The sequence below is a fragment of the Mobula birostris genome, chromosome 12 (genome assembly GCF_030028105.1).
Source record: "Mobula birostris isolate sMobBir1 chromosome 12, sMobBir1.hap1, whole genome shotgun sequence".
Classification (NCBI taxonomy): Eukaryota; Metazoa; Chordata; class Chondrichthyes; order Myliobatiformes; family Myliobatidae; genus Mobula; species Mobula birostris.
This window is the reverse complement of record NC_092381.1, coordinates 7,015,250-7,035,728: the sequence shown is the minus strand read 5'-3', so window position 1 is coordinate 7,035,728 and position 20,479 is coordinate 7,015,250. Positions and strand designations below refer to the sequence as shown.

General features: G+C 42.5%; 1 protein-coding gene across 6 annotated transcripts in view; it reads left to right on the top strand.

Annotated features, from left to right (window-relative positions):
- spata1 (spermatogenesis associated 1) overlaps positions 1-20,479 on the top strand; it is a 100,853-nt gene that overhangs the window by 41,540 nt on the left and 38,834 nt on the right. For all 6 annotated transcript variants that reach the window (XR_011888100.1, XR_011888099.1, XM_072274581.1 and 3 more), the window contains exon 3: positions 13,995-14,112. Coding sequence is in view for 4 of the 6 variants with exons in the window: in XM_072274581.1 (XP_072130682.1) it covers positions 13,995-14,112 (118 nt within the window). In the remaining 2 variants the exon portion in view is untranslated. The remainder of the gene's footprint in view (positions 1-13,994; positions 14,113-20,479) is intronic.

The window sequence follows — 20,479 nt, the reverse complement described above, 5'->3', positions numbered from 1 at the left end:
AGTAAAGGGAATAACAGAAGCACGAGAGAGGATTTGGATGGAATTGATTGGAAAAGAACACTGTCTGGGATGACGGCAGAGCAGCAATAACTGGAATTTCTGGATGCAATTCAAGGCACGGGATATATCCATACCAAAGAGGAGAAAAGTATTCTAAAGGTAAGATGACGCAACCGTCAAAGCTAAAGAGAAATGAAAGCCAAAGAGAGGGCATATAATAGAGCAAAAATTAGTGGGAAGTTAGAGGATTGGGAAGCTTTTAAAAACCAACAGAAGGCAACTGAAAAAGTCATTAAGTTTTCATGTTTTATAACATTGAATTATAGCTAATGTAACTTGGCTTTTTTGACACAAACAACAGAAAAAGACTTTCATCTCAAAGTGAAAACAGATCTCTACAAAGTGATCTAAACTAATTATGAATATAAAACACAAAATAATGGATTGCATTAGTATTCGCTCCCTTCAAGTCAGTATTTAGTAGATGCACCTTTGTCAGAAATTACAGCCTTGAGTCTGTGTGGATAGGTCTCTATCAGCTTTGCACATCTGGACACTGCAATTTTTCCCCATTCTTCTTTACAAACCTGCTCAAGCTCTGTCAGATTGCATGGGGATCGTGAGTGAACAGCACTTTTCAAGTCCAGCCACAAATTCTCAATTGAATTGTTCTGGCTACTCCAGGACATTAACTTTGTTGTTTTTAAAGCTATTCCTGTGTAGCTTTGGTCATTGTCTTGCTGGAAAACAAATCATCTCCCAAGTCGCAGTTCTCTTGCACACTGCATCAGATTTTCTTCCAGGATTCCTCTGTATTTTGCTACATTCATTTTACCCTCTACCTTCACAAGCCTTCCAGACCTGCCGCAGTGAAGCATCCCCACAGCATGATGCAGCCACTACCATGCTTCACAGCAGGCATGGTGCATTTTTGATGCCGTGCAGTGTTTGTCTTACGCTTTTAATCTATGGGCAGAAAGCTCAATTTTGGTTTCAACATACATAGAACATTCTTCCATCTGACTTCAAAGTCTCCCACATGCCTTCTGGTAAACTCTAGCTGAGTGTTTTTCAACAGTGGCTTTCTCTTTGCCACTCTCCCGTAAAGCTGCGCCTGGTGAAGCACCCGGGCAACAGTTGTTGTTAGCACAGTCTCTCCCATCTCAGCCACTGAAGCTTGTAAAGCCTCCCTCACTTGTCCGCTTATACGGTCACTCAGTTTTTGAGAATGGCCTGCTCTAGGCAGATTTACAGTTGTGCCATATTCTTTCTGGTTTTTGTTAATTGACTTAACTGTACTCCAAGGGCTATTCAATGACTTGCAAATTTTCTTGTATCCATCTCCTGACTTGTGTTTTTCAATTACTTTTTTGTGGAGTTGCTTGGAGTATTCTTTTGTCTTCATGGTGTAGTTTTTGCTAGGATACTGACCCTCCAGATACTGGTGTATTTTTAATACAATCAATTGAAACACTTTGACTGCACACAGGTGATCTCCATTTAACGAAATATTGGTCTTTTTTTTTGTAATTTATTTTTTATTGTATTTCAACAAACAAGCATTTCCATAAGATGTATTTCAGATACTGTACATATATATCATATAATTGTATTTGTCACAAATCTCCACATAATATTTATCTGAGGTATACACTTATAGAAAGGAGAGGAAAGAAAGAATAATTGAAAGAAGAAAACTATGTATAGAGTAGGGAGTGATTTTTTTTAGAACATATTCATTGACTTGTGAGAATAAAATCAGGCCTATGAGATGTTATGTAGTTAAACCATTTTTTTCCAGTATGAATAAAATTGTTCCAACTTATGATTAACAGATGCTGTTATTTTCTCCAGTTTGTAAACATCCATTGTAATTTCCATCCATACATTTAAAGTTGGGCTCTCCTGTGATAACCATTTCCTGGTAAGGGTCTTTTTACCAGCCACCAGCAGTATATTCATTAAATATTTATCTCTTTTCAACCATTCTTGAGGTATATACTGTACCCAAAATATATGGTCTTACCTTCTAAGGGTATTTCACATTTAAAGATATAGGGCATTGTATATCCCACTCCAATAGTCTTTGATAACAGAGCAATCCCAGGAAATATGATTAATGATTTACATTTTGATTTCCACAATTTCTCCAGCAAACAGGGGGGTTACTATCATAATGGGATTTCTGAGAGGGTGTAATAAAATATCTTATCAAGATTTTCCACCCGATCTCCCTCCATTTCTGTGAACCAGTACACTTCCATTGATACCTCCATATTATTGTCCAGTCTTCCTCAGATATAATTATCCCTCCTTCCTTCTCCCATTTTGTTTTAATGTATAAAGTCAAATGTGTTTTAAGATTTGACAAACCCTTATACACGAAATTATGAAATGATTCTACTACCGTTGTCTGAATTATATGCTTTTCTAAATATCTCTATCAGACATGTACTTGCCTTGGTTACATTTTTAACCATCCTATTAACATACTGTTGCATCTGTAAATAACAGTAAAAGTCTTGTTTTTCTAACAGGTGTTTCTCTTTGAACATTTCAGAACTGAACAGTGTTCCTTCTTTCATTATATTGCAAATAGCTGTTATTCCTTTAGCTGTCCAGTCCTTCAATCTAGCATCCAGTTTATTCAGCGTAAAATCCGAGTCATATGCACACCATTTAAAAATTGCAATGTCTCTCTCTAGTTTATATTCTTTTATAAAAGTTTTTCATATTTTAAGAGTCCATTTCACGCATGGGTTGTCAATATTATTTATGTAACTTTGTAGGTTGTTATCAGCCAAAATTGCCTGTATGGGAATGGAAAGTATCTTCTAAATATTGGACTTCTAGAACAAATTGGCTGCACCAGTGATGAGTAAAGGGGGCTGAATACTTATGCAGTCAATTATATTGTGTTTTATATTTGTAATTAATTTAGATAACTTTGCAGAGATCTATTTTCACTTTGAAATGCAAGAGTCTTTTTCTGTTGATCAGCGTCAAAAAAAGCCAAATTAAATCCACTGTGATTCAATGTTATAAAAGAATAGAACATGAACACTTCCAAGGGGCATGAATACTTTTTATAGGCACTGTAAAGTGTAAAAGAGAGGTGAGAGTGGATATTGGACCACTGGAAAAAGATGCTGGAGAGGTAGTAATGGGGGACATTGAAATAGCGGATGAACTGAATAAGTATTTTACTTCAGTCTTCACTGTGGAAGACACCAGCAGTATGGTAGAAGTTCCAGGTGTCAGGGGTCATGAAGTGTGAGTAGTTACCATAACTAGCGAGAAGGTTCTTAGGAAACAGAAAGGTCTGAAGTTAGGTAAGTCAACTAGACCAGATGGTATACACCCCAGAGTTCTGAATGAGTTGGTTGAAGGCATTAGAAACGATCTTTCAAGAATCACAAGATTCTGGATGACTGGAAAATTGCAAATATCACTCCAAGAAGGGAGAGAGGCAGAAGAAAAGAAACTATAGGCCAGTTAGTATGACCTTAGTAGTTGGGAAGATATTGGAGTCGATTATTAAGGATGGAGGCACATGATAAAATAGGCTATAGTCAGCATGGTTTCCTCAAGGGAAAATCTTGCCAGACAAATCTGTTGGAATTCTTTGAAGAAATAGCAAGCAGGAAGACAAAGTAGAATTGGTTGATGTTGTGTACTTGGATTTTCAGTGAGCCTTTGATAAGGTGACACACATGAGGCTGCTTAACAAGCTATGAGCTCATGGTATTACAGGAAAGATTCTATCATGGATAAAGCAGTAGCTGATTGGCAGGAGGCGAAGAGTGAGAACAAAGGGGCCTTTTCTGGTTGTCTGCCAGTGACAAGAGGTGTTCCATAGGGGTCTGTGTTGGGACTGATTCTTTTCACTTCATATGTCAGTGATTTGGATGATGGAATTGATGGCTTTGCTGCAAAGTTTGCAGATGATATGAAGTTAGGTGGAGGGGGCAGGTAGTTTTGAGGAAACGGAGAGGACATAGACAGACTAGGAGAATGGGCAAAGAAGTGGCAGATGGAATACAGTGTCAGGACGAGTATCAAATCAAGTTTAATGATCATTCAGGCCAGACATGGATACAGTTGAACGAGACAGCGTTCCTCTGCGGGTCAGGTGTATAACAAGCATTCAAAATAGTGAGAGAGAGAAACGCGCGTGTGTACACACACACACACACACACACACACACACACACACACACACACACACACACACACACACACACACACACACACACACACACACACACACACTATTACGCAGGAAAAACACGTGTAGTCCAAGTCCCTGAGTGACATGCAAGTTGATGGTGCAGCTCCTGGCAATCCAGCCTGTCCTGCTGGTTGAACACGGGAGGGCTGCTCCCAACTGAAGACAGACTCCAAACTCCACACTACGCTGTGTTGGGTCATGCACTTTGGTAGAAGAAATGAAAGAGTTGATAATTATCTAAATGGAGAGAAAATACAAAAAACTGAGGTGCAAAGGGGCTTGGGAGTCCTTGTGCAGGATTTCCTGAAGGTTAATTGCAGGTTAAGTCTGTGGTGAGGAAGGCAAATGCAATATTGGCATTCATTTCACGAAGACTAGAATATAAAAGCAACAATGTAATATTGTAACTTTATGAAGCAATGATGAGGCCTCACTGGCAGTATTGTGAGTAGTTTTGGGCCCTTTATCTTAGAAAGGACGTACTGAAACTGCAGAGGGTTTAAAGGAGGTTTTGAAAATGATTCCAGGATTGAATGGCTTGGTCATATGAAGAGCGTTTGATGATTCTGGGCCAGTATTCACTGGAATTCAGTAGAATGGGGGGTGACCTCATTGAAACCTATCGAATGTTGAAAGGCTTTGATAGAATGGATGTGGAGAGGATGTTTCATAGAACATAGAAATTTACAGCACATTACAGGCCCTGTGGCCCACAGTATTGTGCCCACAATGTAACCTACTCTAGAGACTGCCTAGAATTTCCCTAGTGCATAGCCCTCTATTTTTCTAAGCTTCTTGTACCTATCTAAGGAGATCTTAAAAGATCCTATTGTATCCGCTTCCACCACTGTCATCTGCAGTGTGTTCCATGCACCCACCACTCTCTGTGTGAAAACCTTGCCCCTGACATCCACTCGGTACCTATTTCCAAGCACCTTAAAACTATGCCCCCACACGTTAGCCATTTCAGCCCTGGGAAAAAGCCTCTGACTATCCACACAATCAATGCCTCTCATCATCTTATACACCTCTATCAGGTCACCTCTCATCCTCCGTGGCTCCAAGGAGAAAAGGCCCAGTTCACTCAACCTATTCTCATAAGGCATGCTCCCCAATCCAGGCAACATCCTTGTAAATCTCCTCTGCGCTCTCCCTGTAGTATCCACATACTTCCTGTAGTGAGGTGACCAGAACTGAGCACAGTACTCCAAGTGGGGTCTGACCAGGGTCCTATATAGCTGTAACATTATCTCTCGGCTCTTGAACTCAACTCCACGGTTGATAAATGCCAACACTGTCAACCTGAGTAGCAGCTTTGAATGTCCTATTGGCACGGACCCCAAGATCTCTCAGATTCTCCACACTGCCAAGAGTCTTACCATTTATGTTATATTTTCTCTTCAAATTGGACCTACCAAAATGAACCACTTCACACTTACCTGGGTTGAAGTCCATCTGCCACTTCTTAGCCCAGTTCTGCATCCTATTGATGTCCCGCTGTAACCTCTGACAACCCTCCAGGCCGTCCACAACACCCCCAACCTTTGTGTCATCAGCAAACCCACTAACCCACACATCTACTTCATTCAGGTCATTCATAAAACTCACAAAGAGGAAGGGTTCCAGAATGGATCCCTGTGGAACACTATTGGTCCTATGGTGCGAGAGTCTAAGGCCAGGGGACATATCCTCAGAATAGAAGGGTGCCCTTTTAGAATGGAGATAAGGAAGAATTCCTTAGTCACAGAGAGGTGAATCTGTGGAATACTTTACCACAGGCAGCTGCAGAGGCCAAGTCTTTATGTATATTTAAGGCAGAGGTTGATAGATTCTTGATTGGTCAGGGTATGAAGGGATACAAGGGGAAGGCAGGAGATTGGAGCTGAAAGGAAAATTGGATCAGCCATGATGAAATGGTGGAGCAGACTTGATGAACCAAATGGCATAATTCTTCACCTATATCTCATGGTCTTATGGTGCCACCAGGCTCATGGGCAGCTCCTATCCTGCTGTGATCAGAGACTTGAATGGACCTCTTGTCCTCACAAACAACCTCATCGTCATCTTGCATTTTATCATTAATCTGTACTGCAGTCTTTCTGTACCTTTACACTTTATTCTGCTTTGTTATTGTTTTACATCATTCTATCTCAATAGATCGTGTAATGATCTGATCTGTAAGACAAGCTTTTCACTGTATCTCAGTACATGTGACAATAATATACCAATACCTTATTCTCTTCCTGTGTCTTATGGTCCTTAGAAAAGCATTCAACAACATTCTTCAACAACATTCTTCATGGTGTAGTTCCTCTGACTTAGGAATTATCAATATTTCTGTATCAATACATCCATCAGAATGTTGACTCATAAAAAAGAGAAAATCTGCAGATGCTGGAAGTCAAAGTAATACACTCAGAATGATGGGGTTGATGTTTTGGGCCGAGATCCTTCCTCAGGACTGAGAAGGAAGGGAGAAAATGCCAAATCGAGGGAAACCCCCTCACTGGGCCTGTATGAACGTTAGCTCGTTAGCTGGCTGTGCTAACAGCCAGTGGACTTCGTGGTGAGAAAACCACCTTTCTCAAGCAGTGTATGTCTAGTGTATGTTGGTATGATTTGGGTCCCACCATACCCGAAAGTTTAGGATGTTTCAACTAACGAAACCCTGATTTGAGTGAATGCTGTGTAAATACTGCCCACATGTAATTATCTGCCATGAAGAAATAACAGATCATACATTGCATACAATTATAAAGAAAGTGTATTTACTGATTTCAACTTTAACAAACAGCAATTAAGAGGAAAAGGAAAAGGAAAAAAAAATCAAAGGGCCCATTATAATAAAACCAGACTAAATATGCACATGTTGGAGCTCATATCTTCCGAAAGCTGGGTGTGTCCCTTATTCAGGGCGCCAATCCCTCATCACCGATCACTGGTAGAACGTCCCATCTTGGACTCCTTCGAATCATGCCTTCCTAACAGATCAAATCCTACGGCTGTCTCTCCCGACCCTCTCCTCTCTGCATCGCTCGCCAAAAGACCACGAACCACACTCGTGTCCGTCACGAATCCTCTCCATCCAGCTTTTTCTAGAACCTTCTCCCATTCCACCATTTTGATTGGCTGACCCAGCACTCCTAGGTTGAACTTCACGGCCCCTTATCTTTAACTGAAACCCAAACTCTATCAGCAGTGCACACTGCTTCCACAGAAAGCTACAAAATGAAATGCCCTACAGCATTAGCAGTAATAATCTTAACCAGAGGAATGAGGTATGTTTGTGGTTTCATTGTTCGTTCAGAAGTCAGATGGCAGAAGGGAAGCAGCTGTTCCTGAATCACTGAGTGTGTGTCTTCAGGCTCCTGTACCTCCTCCCCAACAGTAGTAATGCGAAGAGGGCATGTGCTGATTTAGATTATGTGAAGTTTGTTGTTTTGCTGCAGCAGTACAGTTCAAAGCTACAGAATTACAAAAGTGAATAAATTGGTCAAGAAAGGAATAATGAAGTACTTGCTAACAACAACAGGAACAACCTCTCTCTGCTTTCCGCAGGGATCGCTCCCTACGCGACTCCCTTGTCCATTCGTCCCCCCCATCCCTCCCCACTGATCTCCCTCCTGGCACTTATCCGTGTAAGCGGAACAAGTGCTACACATGCCCTTACACTTCCTCCCTTACCACCATTCAGGGCCCCAAACAGTCCTTCCAGGTGAGGCGACACTTCACCTGTGAGTCAGCTGGGGTGATATACTGCGTCCGGTGCTCCCGATGTGGCCTTTTATATATTGGCGAGACCCGACGCAGACTGGGAGACCGCTTTGCTGAACATCTACGCTCTGTCCGCCAGAGAAAGCAGGATCTCCCAGTGGCCACACATTTTAATTCCACATCCCATTCCCATTCTGACATGTCTATCCACGGCCTCCTGTACTGTAAAGATGAAGCCACACTCAGGTTGGAGGAACAACACCTTATAATCCGTCTGGGTAGCCTCCAACCTGATGGCATAAACATCGACTTCTCTAACTTTCGCTAATGCCCCACCTCCCCCTCGTACCCCATCTGTTACTTATTTTTATACACACATTCTTTCTCTCACTCTTCTTTTTCTCCCTCTGTCCCTCTGAATATACCCCTTGCCAATCCTCTGGGTCCTTCCCCCCCTTGTCTTTCTTCCTGGACCTCCTGTCTCATGATCCTCTCGTATCCCTTTTGCCTATCACCTGTCCAGCTCTTGGCTCCATCCCTCCCCCTCCTGTCTTCTATCATTTTGGATCTCCCCCTCCCCCTCCAACTTTCAAATCCCTTACTCACTCTTCCTTCAGTTAGTCCTGACGAAGGGTCTCAGCCTGAAACGTCGACTGCACCTCTTCCTAGAGATGCTGCCTGGCCTGCTGCGTTCACCAGCAACTTTTATGTGTGTTGCTTGAAGTATTTGCTCATGGGTTCATTGACCATTCAGAGATATGATGGCAGAGGGGAAAAAGCTGTTCTTGAATCGTTGAGTGTGGGTGTTTGGGCTCCTGTACCTCCTCCCTGAAGGCCACGTACCAAATGGTGAGGGTCCTTCCTGATGGATGTTGCCTTCTTAAGGCATCATGCCTTGATGATCATAGGCACCAGCTCCATCATGGGCACTAGCTTCACCAGCATCAAGGACAACTTCGAAAGGCAGCATCCATCATTGAAGACCACCATCACCCAGGACATGCCCTCTTCTCATTGCTACCATCGGGAGGAGGTACTGGAGCCTGAAGACATACATCCAACATTTCAGATTTCTGAACGCACAGTGAATCCATAAGCACTACCTCAGTATATACTTTGCTCTGTTTTTGCACTATCATCATCATCACCATGATGTGCCGTGTCATATGACTTGGGCGATCATGGTGACCATGATCGTTCTTGGCAAATTTTTCTACAGAAGTGGTTTGCCATTGCCTTCTTCCGGGCAGTGTCGTTACAAGATGGGTGACCCCAGCCATTATCAATACTCTACAGAGATTGTCTGCCTGGCGTCAGTGGTCACGTAACCAGGACTTGTGACAATAGCCACCAGCTGCTCATACGACCATCCACCACCTGCTCCCATGGCTTCACGTGACCCTGATAGGGGGTGGGGGGTAGGAGGGCTAAACAGGTGCTACACCTTGCGCAAGGGTGACCTGCAGACTAGCAGAGGGAAGGATTGCCTTGCACCTCCTTTGGTAGAGATGTACCTATGTCTCACCTCCCACTTTTTGCACTATTTAATATAAATATTGTATTGTAGTTCCGTTTTTAATTACTATGTACCATTGATGCAGAACCATATATTGCATGTCATGTCAGTGATAGTGACTGATTCTGATTCTAATGTGCCCGATATTGGTGCTAGCTCAGTCTACAACACTCTGCAGCCTCTCTTATAATCCTGTACGTTGTCATTTCCAAACCAGGAGATGACCCAACTAGTCAGAACGCTCCAGAGCTGGCACGGAACTGTGGGACCCTAAAGCACTCAAATATAATTCTATACCTGCAGTCAGAATTTTTTTGATTTGAGCAAATGAGCCAATTTGCTGGGTGTCAACATTTCAGAGGGTCTGTTCAAAGGTTCAAAAGGTTCATTTATTATGAAAGTATGTATGCAGTATACAACTCTGAGATTCTCCTTCTCAGGATAGCCACGGAACAAAGGAAAACCATGGGAATCAGCCCAGAGACAAATAGCAAACCCACTGAGACGATCATCAACACCCACCCACCCACCGTACAAAATGCAACAAGAATGTCAGCACCCAAATCCCCTCCCCCCACAAAAAACAATGAGAAAGAATGACAAAAACACAGAATATGAAAACCATAAGACTGGAAAAAAAAGTTGTCGTCCAGAATCCATACACAGAAGCCTCGGTAACGTTCACCAATATTACCGAAAGAGAGAGACTTCGGGCACAGTGATAGGCCTGACATGCTTCTGCTTTGAGTGCAGAGTGATCCCACCAGCCCTGTCTTGCAGTTTCTTTGCCTCGAGGTTTGGGGTCGCTTCTTCCTGGTATCTTTTCAGAGACAGCAAAGCGCTGGATAGCTCAATCGATCTCCAAACCAGAAATTACAGGCTCTAGCAGTTCCAGAAACACATTCAAGATGAAAAGCAAACTTAAAAGAAGTAACAGAAGTGAAATAAATGGTTTTATTTTTTTTATCCAGAAGATGTCGACCAAAGGAGAGTTGTACGCAGGTGCCATTTTTATCAGAAGTCTGTCATGCAATTGTGAAGAAGGTATGCGAATGGAGTTTGAAGAGATTTTGTATGTCACTGAAGACTCTTGCAAATTTCTACAGCCCATTCCGACCGGTTGCTCACCATCTGGTCTGGAGGCCCTGATGCACAGGATCGGAAAAGGCTGCAGAGGCTTGTCGACTTGGCCATCTCCATCATGGCCACCAGCAGAAGATGGCACCAGCAAACAATGCAACCAGAGGCAATGTCCTTCAGACAGTTGCTGAAACTACTTTTACTTCTTATTTCAAATATGATTTTACTACTGTTAGAACTTCTGATTTACATTTTGATGGTGTTTTTTTTGGGGGCAATTGAGTGATCTGGCACTTCACTGTCTCTGAGGGGGTTTGGGGAGGCTTCAAGCGAAATGTACAGCCTGGAGGCCAAGAAACCTGGAGATACAGTGCACGATCGGTTCCATTTCTTGCCAAGCAAGGTTGAAATCAGTGAGGAGGGTGAGTGGAAGCTCAGGCCATCTGTCTGTGTTACGGAGACCAGTGTCTCTCTCCCTATCACTTGCTGCTGTCGGAGGAAGGCGCCTGCATCTGATTGGTCTCTCGCTCTCATTCGCTGCTCCTGGAAGGAAGTTTAATTGTCACAGTTGCTGGGTCATGGTGTTCATGTTCTGATGTGCATCTGGATTCTGGTTGTTTTTTTGTTGCGATTTTGTGTGATTTTCATCGGGGCAGACTGGCTCTTTGGCCTGTAGTTAGCGAATGACACAGTGCTAAATTGAACTGAACTGAACTGTATTAACATTCCGAGACTGTTTCAATGGATTTTTTGTTTTATATTGTGTTTTTCACTCATTTTTGCTGTTTGTGCGATTTGTTTTCTTTTGCGCATTCGGTGTGTGCCGTTTTCTTTGACATTTTTCCATGGTATTTCTTTGTTTTTTGGTTGCTGCAGGAAGAAGAATCTCAGCATTAGTCATAGTCATAGTCATACTTTATTGATCCTGGAGGAAATTGGTTTTCGTTATAGTTGCACCATAAATAATAAATAGTAATAAAACCATAAATAGTTAAATAGCAATATGTAAATTATGCCAGTAAATTATGAAATAAGTCCAGGACCAGCCTATCGGCTCAGGGTGTCTGACCCTCCAAAGGAGGAGTTGTAAAGTCTGATTGCCTCAGGCAGGAATGACCTCCTATGATGCTCTGTGTTGCGTCTCGGTGGAATGAGTCTCTGGCTGAATGTACTCCTGTGCCCACCCAGTACATTATGTAGTGGATGGGAGACATTGTCCAAGATGGCATGCAACTTGGACAGCATCCTCTTTTCAGACACCACCGTGAGAGAGTCCAGTTCCATCCCCACAACATCACTGGCCTTACGAATGAGTTTGTTGATTCTGTTGGTGTCTGCTACCCTCAGCCTGCTGCCCCAGCACACAACAGCAAACATGATAGCACTGGCCACCACAGACTCGTAGAACATCCTCAGCATCGTCCGGCAGATGTTAAAGGACCGCAGTCTCCTCAGGAAATAGAGACGGCTCTGACCCTTCTTGTAGACAGCCTCAGTGTTCTTTGACCAGTCCAGTTTATTGTCAATTCTTATCCCCAGGTATTTGTAATCCTCCACCATGTCCACTCTGACCCCCTGGATGGAAACAGGGGTCACCGGTACCTTAGCTCTCCTCAGGTCTACCACCAGCTCCTTAGTCTTTTTCACATTAAGCTGCAGATAATTCTGCTCACACCATGCGACAAAGTTTCCTACCATAGCCCTGTACTCAGCCTCATCTCCCTTGCTGATACATCCAACTATGGCAGAGCCATCAGAAAACTTCTGAAGATGACAAGACTCTGTGCAGTAGTTGAAGTCCGAGGTGTAAATGGTGAAGAGAAAGGGAGACAAGACAGTCCCCTGTGGAGCCCCAAATTGTATACCACAAACAAGCTTTGATAATAAATGTACTCTGAGTCTTTGAACCCACTCCACCATTGAGAATACCTTCAAAAGGCAGCACCTCAGGCAGAATCCATCAATACTGAGGCAGAATCCATCATTAAGGACCCTCACTATCCAAGACATGCTCTCTTCCTGTTACTTTCATCAGGGAGGAGGGACAGGAGCCTGATGCCCCACACGCACTGTTTTAGAAACAGCTTTTCCCCCTCTACCATCAGATTTCTGAATGGTCCTTGAACACTACCTCAGTATTTGCTTTTTTGTGGTACTTTTTACTTAGTAATTTATTATAATTTTCTCTGTCTGCACCGTACTGCTGCTACATAAACAACATATTTCATGATTTCATGATACAGCGATAATGAACTTGATTCTATATGGAGCGCTATTGCTGGAAAGCACTGTCCATTATCGAGGACCTCCATGATCCAGGCCCTGCTCTCGTCTTGCTACGACCATTGGGAAGGAGGTACAGGAGCCTTGGGTCCTACACCACCAGGTTCAGCAACAATTACTAAGTTCAAGATAATCGTCATTCAACCGTGCAGATTTATACCACCAGCAGAAACAATGTTCCTCTGGACCTAGGTGCAAAACACAGTACATACATCTCACACACATGCCACATAAAGTAATATTACTACAAATAAATGAATAATTAGTAGAAAATATTCCAGAAAATTGACATTTAGCATAAGGTGCATTTATGATGCAGGTTAAAGAGTGAACAGTATAACGCTTCTGGTGCTTCATAGGTGATGAGACCTGGGTGGTGGCAGGGAGTTCAGAGGACATGGGTTAACAGTGAAAGGTGGAAATTTAGGGAGAACGTGAGGGGAAACTTCTTCACTCAGAGGGTGGTGAGTGAGAGTGTGGAACGAGCTGCCAGCACAAGTGGTGCATGCGAGCTCGATTTCAACCTTTAAGAGAAATTTGGATAGGTACATGGAGGGCTGTGGTCCAGGTGTATGTGAGTGGAAGTAGGCAGTTTAAATTGTTTCAGCATGGATTAGATGGGCAGAAAGGCCTGTTTCTATGCTGTACTTTGACTCTATGACTATGACTCTAACGAAGAACTACAATAGAATCATTGAAAAACTACAAAGACTGACTCACAAACGTGCAAAAGAAGGCAAACTGTGCAAATACAAAAAGAAATGAAAAATAATAATAAACCAGTAAGTAAATAAATAATACTGAGAACATGAGCTGTAGAGTCCTTGAAAGTGGGCCCATAGCTTGTGCTCAGTGATCAGTTCAGAGCTGAGGTGAGTGAAGTTGGTTCAGGAGCCTGATGTTTGAGGGGTTATTACTGTTCCTGAACCTGGTGGTCTGGGATCTAAGGCCCCTGTTCCTTCTTCCTGATGACAGCATTGAGAAGAGAGCATGGCCTGGTTGGTGGGGTCCCTGATGATGGATATCCCTTTCCTGCAACATATTTATATGCTCAGTTTTGGGGAGGGCTTTTCGTGTGATGGACTGGGCTGTAGCCACCACCTTACATCAGGGCGAGATGATGGTTTAGAAGTGATGATGGCAACACACTTGTTATGTTTCATTTGACAGGGTGTTGCCTGAGCTGAGTTTGAAAGCACTGAGACCACAGCTTGGAAGCCTCCTTGGAACTGAAACCGTCAGTGACAACTTTGCCTTTCTGAAATGTGTAGGGAGAAGCTTGGCCATGGTGAGTCATTTGCTGTGCTAATGGTGAAGTGCACAATGTGCAATGATTATATTTTTACAACTAATAACCCTAGGAGAGTGCTGCGGCAGTGACGCCGTGACCACGATGTTATTACAGCTCAGGACATCAGAGTTTGGAGTTCAATTCTTTCGTCCTCTATACGGAATGCATAAGTTTCCTCAGGATACTCCGGTTTCCTCCTACAGTCCAAAGTAAATTTTCCAGGGATTGGGTTAGGGTTAAATCATGGTTGTCAGGGATTGCTGGGTGGCGCAGCTCGAAGGGCAGGAAGGGCCTCCTTCACACTGTATCGCTAAATAAATAAGTACCAGGCCTTCAAGCAAAGCAAATTTGGAAATAAGAAATTTTTGTGAACAAAAGCTCTTTGAATGTACAAGAATGTAATATCCAGGGGTTCCCAACCTGGTGTCCATGAACCCCCTGGTTACTGATAGGGGTCCATGGCATAAATAAATTTGGGAGCCCCTGCTTTAAGATAATAATGGAATGAAGATTGCCAAAATCTCCTAATGCATAGGAGAATGATGGGAGATTTGACAGAGCTATACAAAATTATGAGGGATATAGATAGAGTAATTGTAAGCAGGCTTTTTCCACTGAGGTTGGTAGGACTAGAAATAGAACATAGAGATAGAATTGTGGAGCACAGAAACAGGTCCTTCAGCCCACAATGTTGTGCTAGACCAAATAAATTGGTAGGGGTAAAGCTTAAAGGTGAAAGGTAAAATGTTTGAGGCAATCCTGGGGGCTATCTTTTTCACTCAGAGGGTGGTGAGAGTGTGGAATAAGCTGCCAGTAGAAGTGGTGGATGTGGGTTTGATTTCAAAAGATGATGAAGGGGAAAAAGCTGTTCCTGAGTCGTTGAGTAAGGCTCCCTGTGTTGTGATGTTTTCATGTACCCTTCTGAGCTGCTGGAGAATTCAGGAGTCAAGATCGTTTTTTGTAATATCCTGTACACATGTGTAAAGGAGAACAAAATAATTGTTACTCCAGATCCAAAACGACACAAAAAAAACCCACAATAAAATAAAAAACCAAAATAATAAAAAAGAAACTCAGTAAATATAAATATGCAAGATAGCTTATATATATAGATTGATTGTATGTCCATAAAGTGATGCTAGCTGGCATGCAGACGTATGTCATTGATGTATATTACATATAACCCATAATGAATTATTGAAACAAACAAGAATGTTAAATCATATATTTACATATTACTCAAATATTAAGTAGACTACACTCCTCCCTGCTTAGCTATAAACTCCAACTCAATAGAGAATGCATCTCAACTATATAGACAGGATACTATATAATACAGTTACTACACAGACATCCACAGCGGAGTAAATTTTAAATTGTCCCATTCAGACCTAAAGATTTAATCACTGTGGAGGATTTGTTACTCTTGTAGGATAATGTCTTTCCTGGCAAGGGAAGTCACTCTGCCTGGCAGCTGAGACTTGTAGCTGTGAAAACAATCTCAGGTTCGGGGACCTCCCCCGTGGCGGTTGTAGGAGTTGACTCTGATAACTCTAGACATCTTTCTTTTCCTTTTCTTGTCTCTTCTGCCTGGATCTACTTCGATCTTTGCTCCTCTCCCAGTCCCGCTTCTTTCTTTCTTTCTCTTTATCCCCTTTTCTTTCTCACGTTCCTTCTCTCTTTCAAACCTTTTCCTTTTCTCAATTATGTTCTTTCTTTGTACCTCTTCCCTCCTTTCAAGTTCTCATCCTTCTTTTTCCCTTTCTACTTTCTTGTCAGTTTCTCTGAATTTCCTAATTTCTCAAGTGATTAGGTCTCCTATTTCCTCTTCCATTTCCATAGCACAAATGCCATCCTTGTCTTTCTTTTCCTTTTTCTTCTTTCTAGTTTGTGCATCTTGGTCTTGTGAGGGTGCATTTAGTTCACTGGAGTATTCTCTTAATCCTTCTACTGCTCCCTTTATGATCTGTTATCTCCTCTTAGTTTCCACATCATCTGACCAGTCCTGTTTTCATATCTCCATTGTCTTCTTTCTCCTTGGCCTTCCATTCATCCAGCTGGGCTTTGGTCTTTGCATCTACTTTTACAAGCAGCTTTTTGTCTTCCACTTGAAGTTCATGCAATAATCTTACTGCGCACAGAGTAGGTTCTGGTTCTTTATACTCACAAAAGCCAAATGCTTGCAACTTTCCTGAAGCTCCTTGACCTCTCTTCCAGCTCAAAACCAAGCCACATTTTGCAAGTAACCACCTGATTAACACCTCAGAAGCTTTCTCAGATACGTTGCCGACAAAAACTGTTGTAGTTGGACCAGAGCTTTCATCGCTTTCATGATTCCTTTGAGCAGCATGGCCCTTCTTTGGTTCAATATGCTTTCCAAGCAAGAGCACCAACAGGTTGCCACCAACACCTGTTTGTCCTCTGTTGGCAATGGTTCATGATGTTACTGAATGGAGACAATCGTGGCATCATCCAGAACTCTTCTTAATTTGCTTTCAGTTGACTGTGTGCAGAGGATGTGTTATACAAGTATGGGATGATCGCCAGTTGAGTGGTAGTTGTCTCAGCCACTCAATCCCCACGTTGCTGGTCCTTCTGTTTTTACCACCTACAAGCTGAAATGAGGCTTGTTGATTGTTGTACTTCACTGTTACAAATGTCATTCCATAGGAGTTCTTTCTCTCCAGTGTAAGCATCGAGCCTGGCTCTGTGACATAGAAGGGAAGGGGAGAGAAGAGGCACGCTGTGGTAATAGGGTATTCATTAGTTTGGGGACGGACAGGAGGTTCTGTGGGCGAGAACGAGATTCCCGGATGGTATGTTGCCTCCTAAATGCCAGCTTCTGGGATATCTTGGATCAAGTTTTCAGCATTCTTAAGTGGGAGGGTGAACAGCCAGAAGTTGTGGTCCATTTCAGTACCGATGACATGGATAGGGCGAGTGATGAGATTCTGCATGGGGAGTTCAGGAAGTTAGGTACTAAGTTAAAGAGCAGGACGTCCAGGTTTGTGATCTCACAATTGCTACCAGTGCCACATGCTACTTAGGCCAGAACTAGGAAGATTATACAGTTTACTATGTGGCTAAGGAGTTGATGTAGGAGGGAGGGCATAAGATTTTTGTATCCTTGGGCTCTCTTCCAGGGAAGATAGGACTTGTACAGAAGAAACTATTGCACCTGAACTGGAGGGAAGGTTTGTTAATGTTGCACAGTGAGGTTTAAACTAGACTCGCAGGGGGTTGGGAACCAGAGTGCCAGAACAGTTAGTGGAGAGGTTGTGAAGGCAGATGTTGGTAAAACCTCAAAGTTAGGAAAAAAAGGGTGAGGGTGATGTGACCAGTGTCCTAAGCTGCATATATTTCAATGCAAGAAGTATCGTAGGAAAAGTGGATGATAGTGCCGAAGATGAGGTAGCTGGTTTACAAACAGAGGCAATGTGTAGCGAGGAGAAGCTGATGATAGGGCAAAATTGCAATCACCAGGGTGAGTTGCAACGTAAAAGGTGGATAAAATCGAAAAGGGTGAATACAGGACGGAAGGTGTGGTATCTGAATGTGCACAGTATTCGGAATAGGGTAGATGAACTTGCAGCACAGTTGCAGATCGGCAGGTATGATGTTGATGCTGAAGGAAGATTATAGCTAGGAGCTTGGATGTCCAAGGATACACATTGTATCAAAAAGACAGGCAGTAGGGCAGAGGGGGTGGCATTCTCTGTTGGTAAAAAATGAAATCAATTCATTAGAAAGAGGTGACACAGGGTCAGAAGGTGTTGAATCATTGTGGATAGAGCTAAGGAACTGCAAGGGTAAAAAAACCCCGATGGGAGTTGTATACATACCCCCAAACAGTAATAAGGATGCGGTCTACAAATTACAACAGGAGATAGAAAATGCATGCCAAAAGGGCAGTGTTACGATAGTCATTGGGGATTCAATATGCAGGTAAATTGGGAAAATCAGGTTGGTGCTGGATACCAGGAGGGGGAGTTTCTAGCGTGCCCACGAGATGGCTTTTTAGGACAACTTGTAGTTGAGCCCACTAGAGGGTCAGCTATTCTGAATTGGGTGTTGTAGAGTGAAAGAGTTAAAGGTAGAAAAATAACCCAGGGAAAAGTGATCATTATATGATAGAATTCACTCTGAAATTTGAGAAGGAGAAGCTAAAGTCAGGTGTATCAGTATTACAGTGGAGTAGAAGGAATTACAGAGGCATGAGAGAAGAGTTGGCCAGAATTGATTGGAAAAGAACAGTGAAAGGGACGAATTGAATAAGGATTTTGCATCAGTCTTCATGCAGGATGGTGGAAATTCCAGATGTCAGGGGTCATGAAGTGTGTGAAGTCCTTGGGGAAACTATATGGGCTAAAGGTAGATTGGTCTCCTGGACCACATGGTGTACACTCCAGGTTTCTGAAAGAGAATGTGGATGCAATAGTAATGATCTTTCAAAAAGCACTTGATACTAGAATAGTTCTGGAAGAATGGGAAATTGCAAATGTCACTCCACTCTTCAAGAAGAGTGAGAGGCAGAAGAAAGGAAACTATAGGCCCGTTAGTCTGACCTTGGTGGTTGGTAAGATGTTGGAGTTGATTATGAACATAGAAACATAGAACACCTACAGCACAATACAGGCCCTTGGGCCCACAAAGCGGTGCCAGACATGTACTTACTTTAGAAATCACCTAGGCGAAGAGTGAAAACAAAGGGGCCTTTTCTGGTTGTCTGCCAGTGACAAGAGATGTTCCATAGGGGTCTGTGTTGGGGCTGATTCTTTTCACTTCATATGTCAGTGATTTGGATGATGGAATTGATGGCTTTGTTGTGAAGTTTGCAGACGATATGAAGTTAGGTGGAGCGGCAGGTAGTTTTGAGGCTACAGAAGTACTTAGGCATGTTAGGAGAATGGGCAAAGAAGTGGCAGATGGAATACAGTGTCAGGATGTGTATCAAATCAAGTTTAATGATCATTCAGGCCAGACATGGATACAGTTGAACGAGACAGTGTTCCTCTGTGGGTCAGGTGTATAACAAGCATTCAAAATAGTGAGAGAGAGATAGAGATAGAGAGAGACATACACACACACACACACACACACACACACACACACACACCATTACGCAGGAAAAACACATGTGTAGTCCAAGTCCCCGAGTGACATACAAATTGATGGCTTCTCCTGCCGGCTTCTCCTTCTCTTGTTGGCGCCACAAACAACGAACAGATCACTGAGACGGTAGACCTGCTGTATCAGTTGATCTGGCAACACGGTATAGTCTTACAAACATAAAAATCACATTTTGTAAAGAAAAGTGCACCTTTGGTTGGCCCCAGAGGGGCTACTGTATTTGAACACACCACCATCTTATCGGCAGAGCTTATTTCGGCTGGTTTGGTTGAAGCAGTCAAACTTCTAAGCAAACGGTATGCCTTTAAACCCAATGGACTCAGCAAAACCTCTACTTGTTTCTCACTAGCTATTTCATTTCCTTTAAAATACTATTCAATTCATTCCATATACAATATCCAGTTATCTGTTGTGTAATCCAACACATCAATCTTTATGATGCAGCCAGTGATTTCCCTCTTTTTAAAATTATTATTATCACTCACTGTTTATGAACCTGTGAATTCCATTTTTTGCCTTTCCTGATAATGGGCCACTTACTTTGAAGAAAACTAACAAATTCTGCAGTGATGAAATTAGAGGTCAGCCACAATTTGTATAAAATGCCTTCTCAACGTTCCAGTGTCAGCAGTGCTGAATGCAAGGTTGTGCATCATACGAGGTTGATGATGAAATTGCTATTCAGCACATATACAGATCTGGACACCTTTCTTCTCCTTTTCTCAGCTTTTCTCTCGGGATCTACTTTGATCTTTGTGTCTCTCCTGGTCCCAGCTTTCTGTCTCTATATCCCTCTCCTTCCCCTTCTCACGTTCAGAAGAAAATGTGCTGCTTCGCAGAAAATATAACTTGATGATTGAACTTCTCGCTGCCTCTCTTGCTCCTCTTGGGTTCATTTAAGGCTTCCTCATTGCCACTGTTTTGTTTTGTGACTCCAAAACATAAAACTAATTGCAAGAAAAAGATGGGAGCTCAGGAAAATAGGTCTTAATTTTGTTTATACTTTAAATGAGATGCATATGTATAACATGGTAGCAGCATGACATATGCAATTCACTTATATTTACATATGATGTAATGAATTATTTAAATGAAAAGAATGCTTAATCAAACAATATATTTACAATATTTCTCAAATACTACTGAAATACTAAGTGCAGAACATTGAGGTGCTTGACAAAGTGGTCTTGCAATTTACATTGGGTCTCACAAATGTAGAGGAAGCTAGCTCGAG